The sequence below is a fragment of the Onychomys torridus genome, chromosome 7 (genome assembly GCF_903995425.1).
Source record: "Onychomys torridus chromosome 7, mOncTor1.1, whole genome shotgun sequence".
Lineage (NCBI taxonomy): Eukaryota > Metazoa > Chordata > Mammalia > Rodentia > Cricetidae > Onychomys > Onychomys torridus.
The window spans coordinates 70,625,298-70,637,357 of NC_050449.1; the positions used below are offsets into that span (position 1 = coordinate 70,625,298).

Here is a 12,060-nt window from a genome sequence, read left to right on the forward strand (position 1 = left end):
ATTCCCATAGCAAAGAAGGCAGTCTGCCCAGGGGTGGTGGCAGGGGAAAGCACAAAGCAGCAAACTGGAAAGCTATTCATCAGACAATAGCTAAGTCCCTACTATGTGCAGAGAGGTCATTCCAAACACACAACCTGGTCTGCTTCAAATGTGTCATCTATCCATTTAGCCTTAAGGTACTAGGCTTGGATTATGGACTTATGACCAACAAACATGCAAGAAAATTCCAATATGCATCATATTCATGCTAAAGTGTGAACTTAAAGTAAAAGATGTGTATCCAAACATCAGCTCCTGCACTAGAGGATGTGCCTTCTTATTCATTTATACTTAATTTACTTAAAAGCAATTTCATTAAGTGCTTGCTTTGTGACCCTGGGAGGAAAGGCTGTAATAGTGAATAGGAAACAGTCAGCAGACTACTCACAAATAGAAAAGGATATGCATGCAGTGCTAAAGGACCTGTGTTTCCAGATCCCTAAACCTCACACCTATCCCCACAACTCATACCCTTCCAAACACACAAATCTATTCTCCTCCGTGCTATTCAATTCTACTGTGACGCTAATGTTACAGTTGGCACTCACCTGCGGACACTGCCTTATTCTTGCTTATTCAACAAAGTCTAATCAACTTTAGGGACTAGCAATTTAACAATGAACAAAAATACCTACTGCCATGAATTTAACCAGAGGAGGGAGGTGAGCAGTAATAAATAAATGTGCAAAATATATAGTATTTCCCTGAGTGCTATGAAGACTTCTTATCAGGCTTCATAGAAGCCCATGAAGAAGAAAAGAATGGGTCAAACTTGAGTTCATTCTGATAGTGATAATGATAGGAAGTATTAAATTCTAGAGCTGTTTTTTTTTTTTTTTAAGGAAAATATGTAATTGGCAGTGAAAGATGAGAGAAAGGCAAGATTTAAAATGAGCATAAAATGTTTTATGTGAATAACTACAGGAAATGATAATCCTTTCACTAAAATAAGGAACCAAATAGTTCTAAGTAGTTTGAGGATAGAGTTCAAAACCAAAGGGGACAAGAGGTGCCTCAGTGGTTAAAAGAACATACTGCTCTTGTGGAGAGAATCTGAGTTCGGATTCGCAGTTCACAACCACCTGGAACTCCAAGTCCAGGGGAATCCACACCCTCATCTAGACTCTGAGGCACCAACGCTCACACTTGCACAGACAACACAGGCATATAGACATATAGACATCTTTTCTTTAAAAAAGAAATTCAGGATTTGGTGAGAAAATTGAAAAATACTTAAGAATGCCTGGGAAGAGCCACTCAGTCATAACTTGGGGAGGCTGGCAATTCTAGCATCCTAAAGGGAACCCAGGCCTACCTTGCCTTCTGTGAAACCACTGTTTGTGTGAACCGATGTTCTCATTTTCAGTAGAAGGCCAGGTGCCATCTGAATTCCTGCCATGCACTAATTCTGACACTTGATTTTCAACACATGTGGGTTAAAGGGAAACTACCTAAGCATTTGAATCTTTAGTATTAACTGCGCATGTGCTCTATTTTGATCATTTTTAAACTCCATATTTTACTCTAAAAAAGTAAGAAGTGTTCCCACAAAAATAATAATATAGAAATTCTGGATGACTATGAAGTCTGGACCTTGACCTTGAGACGATGATCTGAGAGGAAGGGCACAGTGCCAATGGATTACTTCGTACCCCAATCACCAGTAAAAAGGTCTTTATTCTTTCTTTTCTCCTTCCTTCCTTCATTCCTTTCTCCTTTTTTTTTGAGAAAGTTGATGAAGTTGTATGGATTGGAAAGGGAATTATCTGGTAGGATTTGGGGAGGGGAAATAATATGAACAAAATATAAAATAAAAATTAATATTTGTCATTAGCCCTTAAGATAGCCAGGTCAGAGTTCACAAGCAGTCGCTCATCATCAGAAAGTAGTAAGTCACTTTTTTCCTTAGTGGGAAGAAAGGTTAGACCTCTTATAAGGCTAAGAAAAGCCATTAGGCTGATCAACAACACATAATGCTCCAGACTTCCTAGATTATTCTAGGGAGGTTTGCTTACATATCTAATCTTGTCATCGACCTTCTGAGATTGGAGAGTAGTTGGGAAAAGGATAACCCTGAGGATATCCAGAGGTTGAGCTTCATTATCAATTTGATAGGATTTTGAAATCTTTTAGGAGACACACCGCTGGTGTGACTATGAAAGCGCCTCCAGAAAGGCTTGACTGATAGGGAAGGGTGCACCTGAGTGGGCATCATCATCAGTGGACTGGGGTTCCAAACAAAAGGAAAGATAAAGAAGCCAGATCAACAGCAGCATCCATCTCTTTCTACTTCCTGACTGAGGGTACAGTTTAACAGGCTGCCTCATGCTCTGGCTACTGTGCCTCTGTGAGCATGTTGAACTACACATTCAAACCACAAGCCAGAATAAAACCTTCCTCTCTTACATTGCTTTTTGTCGAGTATTTGGCTACAACATTGGGGGGAAAGTAGCTATAGTAATTCAAATAATCATCCTATCTTCTCATTTGGACAAAATGGTAATTCGATAGGAATCAAGAAAGGAGTGACCTTACTACGTCCAGGTGCTTAGACCTGCCCTCACTTTCCTACCAAATGTGTTGGTCTACCTGAAGTCCATCCAAAAGAAAATAAATAGTTCTATGTGAAAGACTTCAACATAAATGCCCCAGGGTTACAAACCCATAGATATTTAATGAGCAGCAAGTAGCCACACCTTCTAAAGCATGTGCATTGAACAAAACTTGCTTCTCCAAATGCCTTACACAACTGTCCAGTTGAAGTTGTCTTATCAATTCTACAAGTGATACTTCACAGCCTATAGACTTTTTAAAGGTTGGAAACTATAATTTTAGTGAATAAAACAAGAACCAAGTATAAAGAGGAGCCAGTGCAAGAATGAACAGAAAAATCTCTAAACATGACCATGATGAAGAAGGAAGTTGCCTTCAATGTTATCGTTACTTTGTCCCCATGGGACCCTCTGAACCCTACGTAAAATGTTTTCACCAATGTAGGAAAACAGTTCCACTTCCTTATTTTAGTTTAAAAAAATATATGATGTTTCAAATACATATATAGAAAGAGATATATACCTATATGTATGAGACTATAGCTATATAATTATATATACAATTATATATGATTTTATATATATATATACATATATATATATATATATATATATATATATATGATTAAAGGCTTGTCTCCCTGGGTTACTACTAAATAGAACTAAATTCGGGGATTAATTTCTGTCCCACTACATATTCCCAGAACATCAGGAAGGGGCAACCCTTTGTTATTTACTTTCAAGGAAGCAGAGCAAAATTAGCACAGGCCTCCTTTCATCCTCTTTGTCTATCACCTGTATCTTACCAAAAATCTAAGGTTCACTTGAAAAGACACTGCTGATTCCCTTGTTCGGTTGAGAAAAAGCCATTTACCATTTACTACATACTGTGTGGCAGATCCAACAGAGCCCCAAAATGAATCGCTATGGTGACGAAAATCATTTTCCAACAAAGCAGAAGCAGATGCGAGCTAATGGCATTCACTTCTTAATTGCCAATTAACACTTTCAGCTGCCAATGCCAGTTAAACATCTTATCACTGGGAAACTACTTTAATGACAGAGACAAGAACTAAACGGATTAAAATAGTATCCTAAATTTGGCTTGAAATACCCCAAATCTGTAAGGCTGACCCCTTCTCACCACACAGGCTAGTAATGTGAGAAATGGTTTTCACCACTGCCTTACAGGCTGCATGCTCCTTTGCTCAGCCTCAGGCTGTGTGCTTTTGTTTCTCCTATTTCCCTAAAAGTTCTCTGCCCGTCACAGCCCCATATTGACACCCGCAGCACAGAGAGCCACTAGCCTCTTACTAAAGGGGCCGGGAGCATTCTAGCTCTACGCCAAGTGCATCCTTAGCTTCCAATGAACAGTTTTCTCTTCGTCGATTGCCCGTTTCTCTAACTGTAGATAGCATTTCATTTCGATACACAGACAAATTGATCAGCACCCGGGTAGCTTACCCTCACACCCTCTGGCATATACCAGGAACATGGTGCCTTTAAAAGTTACTGAAAGCATTAAGCAAAGACTTCCTTTTACCTTGGGTGAGGTCTCAATGCTCCCCGCTAAGATGCAGGAGGTCATTTGGAAGTAATTGTTCCCGAAGTCACTCAGAAGCCCCTGTACTGGAAGCACTGATTCATCACATAAGGGAGTGAGCAAACCAACGACTGAGGTGGGAAGAGAGCCTGTTACTAAAACAACACAGGCACACGCACGCGCGCATACACACACACACACACACACACACACACTTGCATGCACCCACATGAATATGCACACATACGCATGAATCCACATGCATACGCACACATGCACGCGCGTGCATGTGCGCGAGCACACACACACACACACACAGGTTGCGGGGCGGAATCTAAAAGAAGGAGAAGCAGATTCTTCGCTGCGTTGGATATTTTTCATCTCCAAAGATTTGTTTTGACAATTTTTACATTTGGAACTTCACAAGAGGTCACACTGACTGCTAAAATGGGATCAGTGGAAGTGAAAAATTGCCACCTATATGTGCTTGCCCTCTTTTCCTCTCATGCATGCAGTCCAATTATGTATTCTGTGAAAGGAAGAGAGAAACCAGATTGTACAGCAATGAGAAGCTGATTGAAAGGCCTGGCATCTGCCAGTCTTGGTGATCAGTTGGCCACACTTGCAGAGAACATTCAGAGGCACAAACACATGCAAACACAGTGTCTAAATAAAGAACTGGAAACCACAGTGATCATTTTGGGGAAGTCAGTCATTTCAATGATGAGTCCTTGGTGTGTGATCAGCAGTCAATGATACAGGAGCATCCAAGTGACTCAATTTTTGCTGTTAAACAAAAATAGTTCTAAAATAGAACTTGTTACCCTATAGTTGTCAGAACAAAATTCCCTTCCAGTTTCTGGAAGACGGTGGCTGTCCTGATTACTGACAAACAAGTCGCAAATGTTTCTCATTAGATTGGCTGTTGTCATCAGCTTTGAGTATTTCTATTTTCTAAGCATTGGTTTATTTTTCTACAAATCTTTACTATCTATATGTGTGCATATGTGGTGAAAGATGCAGTGTGGAAGGAGCTGAGTATACACTGAATGCTATGTGAAGGAATGAAGGTTTTATTTTATGTACAGTTACAGCATTTACCACTTTCAACATTGTCAAAAGCCTGAATTTATGAAAAGCATGGGTACAATAACTATTCAAAGTGATTTTATTAAGAAGTGGGAGAGCTATCGCAAACAATATTAATACATCTTGACCTAGAAATGGGCTAAATTTCTCAATGTAAGTGCTGTTACATCACCAGAAACGTGTATCTTCTGACATTTACACTTAATGGATACCCAAGAGGTAATGTGTACCTGATGCCAAAAACCTTTCATTCTCTCTGAGAATATAAACCTGGTATATAAATAATAAAGACAGAAAATTAAGAGAGTTCTGAAAAGGACTCCCATCCTATCGTTCTTGCAGGTCACTGCACACTGCACCGTCTGGGGCACGTTTGGAGTTGCAGTTTCTGTTTGAGGGGTTCTGCAATGAAGTCTCTGCACCTGCATTTTCAGCAAGCTTCCTGGTCTGGTCATGCCCTGTTGCTGGTGTGTTGCTTCTTTGTTGTTCTGATAAACACCATGACCAAAAGCAACTTGGGGAGGAAAGGTTTATTTGGCTCACAGATCCTGATTGCAGTCCACCACTGAGGGAACTCGGGACAGTCACCATGGGGGAACTCTGCCTACCGGCTTGCTTCCAGGCTCCCATGTAACTAACTTTCTTATATGTCCTAGGACCACCTGTCCAGGGGTGGCACTGCTCATAGCGGACTGGACCCTGTGATATCAAGACACAATCAAGAAAATGCCACACAGACTTCACTACAGGACAATATAATGGAGGCATCTCCCCAGTTGAAGTTTGTTCTTCCCAGGTGATGCAAGTTTGTGTCAAGCTGACAAAACTAACCAGCACAGAGGCATTCTACTGACTGTTCAAAATTCATTAGATCACAGATACTTGCAGTGAATTAATTGCAATAATTTGGCTATGCTAGGAACGGGTAAATAGTGTCCTTCTAGCTTTAGGAGAACTTACTTAGCAGGTAGAAGAGCTTTAAGGAAGCCCTTGTTGGAGCAGCAAGAGAAGAGAGTGGCAGGAACAGTCACAAGACATGGGACACAAGTCAGAACATTGGCCAGAGGACCTCAGAGCAGTTCTGAACGGCTCACCTGTGAAATGTGGAGAAGTGTAGCACTGTACCACAGAGGATTGCAGTCAGATTAAGCTTGGGGAGCCCACAGCCCTGTGTCAGGCAATACTCCATGCATATTACTCCTCGTGGCATTATGGGTTTTTTTAACCTTATAAATAACACGAGTGAGAATAAAGGCTCCTAAGTGTGGTGGTATATTGTGTATCCTAATAAAACTTATTTGGGGTCAGAGAACAGAACAGCCACTAGATTAGACATCAAGGCCAGACAGTGGAGGCACACACCCTTATTCCTAGCATTCCAGAGGCAGAGATCCCTCTGAAAACAAAGCCTGGCACAGTAGCACACATCTTTAATCCCAGGACTTGAGATCTCATGTCTTACTTGGGAAAGACACATGCCTTTAATCCCAGGAAGTGGCAGGAAGCAGAAAGGTATATTAGGCATGAGGACAGGGAACTAGAGGCTTTTAAGCTTTTAGGGTTTTGAACAGCAGTTCAGCAGAGACGCTTTTGGAATTCACCCCAATATCTGGCTCCAGGTATTTTTTTACTAATAAGACCATTTAAGATTTGCATTACACATAGAACCAGAAAAGCATGTCAAATCTAGATCACCAAATCAGGTATTTTAACTTTCTGCAGCATGGAATAAGGATAAAGAGCTGCATATGCATACTTTTATGTAATGAACAAAACCTCAAAGAGTGCCTACCACCACCGAGTTGTAGACACACTCATCTCTGGATTCTAGTCTGTGGATCCTGGGCCAGTGATCTCTAGTCTTTTGTCAATGGTTCCATTTATTCCAAATGAATTTGACAACTCCAATGCTCTTGTCTTATATGTCACTCTGTTCTTCCCACTATGGTCTTGCCTTGTTCCCATTCTCTTCCCCAAGCATAAAACAAGGCAAGCCATTAGACACAAATTTGGAAAAGGAAATGTTTTAGCCTCTGTCTTTAGCTCTTTCCAAAGCCTTCCTTGGAGCACTTGATAACATGAAAACAGTCAACCTGTGACTTTGCTATTTTCATGTATCTTTTAGCAACTTTTTTCAAATAATTTTCTTTTATTATTTTATTAAGAAAATAATTCATGCTGTTAAGACTATTTCAGCACCAGAAGTCACAATTTTTACTTAAAATAAAAACTTAAAAGCCATGCATTTCAGCAACATTTGTCAGCCATCTGGTTAGTTACACATATAGCTCTAAAGAGTACATGAGTTTAGAATAATCTCTATAGAAACCATTTTCACTTGGCCAGAAAATGAGGGCCCCTGATGAAAGGGGGAAAAACCCTCTAGATCCTAATGTTATAATTTACTTGAGGAGAGGAGAATGGTAGAGTGTCACCTACAATTAATAGTTGTTTCTCCTCTGGTCAAGAACTATTTAGGTTCTCTACATGGACCATAAACTTTTTTTTTTTACTTTATTTTTTTATTATTATATTTGTGTTTTAATTTTACACATCAGCCATGGATTCCCCTGTCCTCCCCCCTCCCGCCCCCAACCTCACCTTTCCCCCATCCCCTCCCCTCCATTCCCATCTCCTCTAGGGCCAAGACTCCCCTGGGGATTTAAACCTGGTAGATTCATTTAAACCTGGTAGATTCAGTACAGGCAGGTCCAGCCCCTCCTTCCAGGCTGAGCAAGCTTTTTATAAATATAAAGTTCCAATGATCTCTCTCCCGCCAAGGACCAAAACTACTCTGCTAGACAATTTTTCTCCAAAAGAAATTATAGTTTATTAATGTTCACAACAGACACCTCCAATCCTAAACTCTCTTTAGCATCTGGCACTGCTTATGGCTGAAGCAGACATCCTTTACATTTCTTATATAAGTATTGCTGCAGTTCTTCTTAGATGAGAGATTCTTAAGATACTACTTTTAAAATAAATAATATGGAATTAATAATGTCTCTTCCTGATACAAAAATCAAGTTGGAGAAGAAGAAGAATAGATGAGCCCACTGAAAGTTGGCCAAGACACTTACGACTGAAGATATTTACCTGCCAAAGCCCTTTTGGCATCCATTTGTCTATTCTTGGGCTCTGTGCTTGGTCACATGCACACAGTAGCACTCCATTCACTTACCTCCTTAAACATCTGGTGAATGGCATGCACTGTCCTACACACGGGGAGACACACACCCTACCACCAACCTGGTGCATCACCTTAAGAAGGAAATGCCTTCACAAGTGACATCACAAACAAGGGCTATAGTCTCAGGAAGAAGATGCTTTCACACATGACATCAAGATGAGTAAAGGAAAGGAGAGAAAAGAGTAAGGTGCTGAATTGAGGCTGCACATGAAATTGGTCTCAGATGGCACGGTGAAGCATCACTCTTGGTTTTTGCATTCTCTGGTCCTGTCTCTGGACATCAACATTAGCACACAGTTATTCTGTCTCCATCCTGGATGATTTTACCCTTCTGATGATGAGAAATACTAAGAGTGTGGATTATTCTCTTCTGGGGTGACAGTTGATAATAATGATCCCAATCAGGATTAACCCAATCTACAGGTAGACGATGTTTCGAGCAAAGTGCAATGTCATCTCCACAGCCTGGGAGAACCCACTAACACACAATCTTGGCTTTGTGAAGATTGAGCAATTAGGTTGTGTCTACATTCCTCATCACTGTTATGGCTTCTTGTACTGCCTCCTCCTAGTTAAAAAGTATATTACCACCCTTCCTTAATTAAAATGTACCAGAGATTTCAAGGCACTGATCAAAATCCAACACCTGAGTGCTGTGGGATGTTCTGTATGTCAAATGTGTTGCTTTGATTGGTTAATAAATAAAACACTGATTGGCCAGTAGCCAGGCAGGAAGTATAGGTGGTACAAGCAGAGAAGAGAATTCTGGGAAGTGGAAGGCTGAGGCAGAGAGACGCTGCCAGCCACCACCATGACAAGTGAGATGTAAGGTACCGGTAAGCCACGAGGCATGTGACTACTTATAGATTAATAGAAATGGGTTGATTTAAGATATAAGAACAGTTAGCAAGAAGCCTGAGCCATTAGGCCAAACAGTTTAAATAATATAAGTGTCTGTGTGTTTATTTTATAAGTGGGCTGTTGGACTGCTGGGGCTTGGCGGGACCCCGAGAGAAAACTCTCTAGCTACACCTGAGTTTTTGATGTAATAGATATTCAGATGAAACAAATATGACTCATCCACAGAAGAATTTAAAAGAAGAGCCCAGTGGTAAGAACCATTTCTCCACATGGAACACGTAGTGAGCTCTCTCCCTGCTAAATCTATTTATCAACATTGTTTCTGACAGCCAAGATTGTCCTCTGACCTCCACCTATGTACCATGGCATGTGTGTGGACACACTCACACACAGGTGGAAGGAAGGAGAGAAGGAGAGATTTTTAAATAGAGTAGGATGAATGTCTAAGGTCCTACATGCTTGGCTTAGAATTCTTCCCACAAGCTTCTCCCCAGATACATCTCTTCTCTCTGCTAAGCTTTCAGTAACTTGGATTATGTGGCAAATGTTTATGTATGTCATGAGAGTATCGATTTCTGACACAGGTCACTCTTTCTAAACACATACCTTAAGGGTTCCCTGACAGCCTAGGTCCTGAGAAGCCTCCTGCTGTACACTCCCTTCTCACCATGAACTCACTATCCTACATTTTATTCCAGACAGCAAATTCTGTTTTTGTTTTTGTTTTGTTTTTGTTTTGTTTTGTTTTGTTTTGTTTTGAGACAGGGTTTCTCTGTGTAGTTTTGGTGCCTTACCTGGATCTATAGACCAGGCTGGCCTCAAACTCACAGAGATCCACCTGCCTCTGCCTCCCGAGTGCTGGGATTAAAGGTGTGCACCACCACTACCCAGCTTCAGAATTCTTAAGAATCTGGTTCCCCTGTTCAGACATCACAAGACAATGGAAATGTCTCTGTTTTGTTCCCAGATGTCCCTAGCACCTAAAATAGTGCTTGTCACTTCCAAAGTCCAACACACGTTTATTACATGAGTGATGGAATGTATTCATGTAGATCCAGAGGTATCTACTTAAAGAACCTCAGTGTCTGCTGAGTACAGGAGTTAAGCACCATATTTTCTTTTTTCACTTTGAAGACACAGCACAAAACATAACCCACGCCAAGTGCCAAACTTTTTGGTGTTTTAAGAACACAGGAAAGGAATCGTCATCAAAGTGGTATGTGCGAAGGGCCCAGGGCATGAAGAAAGCTAGGGAAAGCTTCCCTGCTCAAAACCAGAGCTCCTTGGCAGCTATGGTCTTACATGCTGGCCAACTCAAACTCTTATCCAGAGACCAGATTTCACTCTACATATAAAACATAGACATGCCACTTAGTGAGCTTTATGAGATTGCTCTTGGTACTCAATGCTTCATCTGTTATGTTTCTCACAAGGCATCAAGAGAATTATGTTAACGAGACAAGAAAGAAAAATGGGTGTAGAGAAGATTAAAGGCCTTGCTGACCAGCACACATGCAAGGGTTTGCACTTGCACCTGCCTGCCAGAAGCCAGGGTCAAACTGTCTTTCTTTTGTTCCTTGTTTCTGAAGCCTATCTTAGACATGCTCACTTACAGAACAATGATAAGGAAGGTGACAGAACATGATAAATTACAGCACCATAACTGTGAGGATTTGGTCTGTAACATGGTTCCTACCCAGGAGAATTGAGCTCAGACGAATATTTTTCTTAAACCCCTAGTAGTTAAAGTATAACTATCGGTTCATAGGACTATATAGACCATTCATAGATGTTACATTTAGTGTCTGCATGTTTAATCCTAGCTATAAAAGTAATGTATGTTTTGAAGCACATCTTTAAAGTACAGAAGAGCTTACCCCAGGATAAAACTTCATTGTCATTGGTAAGAGTTCCAAAGCCATTAAACACAGCTTTCAGATGTAGGAAGTGCAACATGGTCAGTTACCAAAGTTCTTAGCAAATAACATTTATCTTAAAATATATATCTATGGTAGGGCTGAAGAGATGACACAGAGGTTAAGGGCACACTGGCTGCTCTTCCAGAAGGTCTGGGTTCAATTCTCAGCATCCACACAACGGCTCAAAAAACGTCTGTAACACCAGTTCCTAAGACTCTAACCCCCTTTTCTGGCCTCAGAAGGCACCAGGCATGCACACGATACACAGACATATATACAGGCAAAACACCCATGCACATAAAATTAAAATAAAGAGTAAACCAAAGGTAATATGTGATCTCTACATTGACGTTTCATTTCACCAATTTATTAACTGTGCTAATGGAAAGAATGATGTTCAGAATCAGACTCAAATCCTAAATTAATCTATTATTAACTACTGATCTTCCACGAATTAGTTGAATTCCATGAACTTTCACTCCTTTACTTATAAAATGATCATTAAAAAGTCTCAAACCTCATAGGATATCTGTGAACATTAAGTGAGATGACATTTAAGCCCCTAGCAATTACTCTACACACAGTGGCAACCCAATCAATACTATCTTCTCTTTCTTTCAGGAAAAAAACACATGAGGTTTAGTAAAAACCTCTAATTGATACAATCAGCACATTTGTATGTTTATTATTTATATAATTTCCTTTTTTCTGTCCTTAATGTTTTTTACTCTGAAGTAGAAAAGCAAATTCTAAGAATCACCATTTACACCGAAATTTTGTTTTGCATGAAGATATGTGCATTTGTAAACAATGAACCAGATCAGATATGTGCGAACTTGCACGTAAATCAAGTTACACCAGGATGGC

General features: G+C 40.4%; 1 protein-coding gene across 26 annotated transcripts in view; it reads right to left on the minus strand.

Annotated features, from left to right (window-relative positions):
- LOC118587711 (muscular LMNA interacting protein) overlaps window positions 1–12,060 on the minus strand; it is a 228,472-nt gene that overhangs the window by 136,161 nt on the left and 80,251 nt on the right. For 22 of the 26 annotated variants that reach the window (XM_036193746.1, XM_036193744.1, XM_036193743.1 and 19 more), the window contains exon 1: window positions 4,135–4,234. The exons of 3 other annotated variants lie outside the window; for them this stretch is intronic. In XM_036193746.1, coding sequence (XP_036049639.1) covers window positions 4,135–4,179 — 45 coding nt within the window. In that variant the 5' untranslated portion in view covers window positions 4,180–4,234. Of the gene's footprint in view, window positions 1–4,134; window positions 4,318–12,060 lie in introns of those variants that run through there. One more of the 26 variants, XM_036193730.1, reaches the window with a different exon arrangement.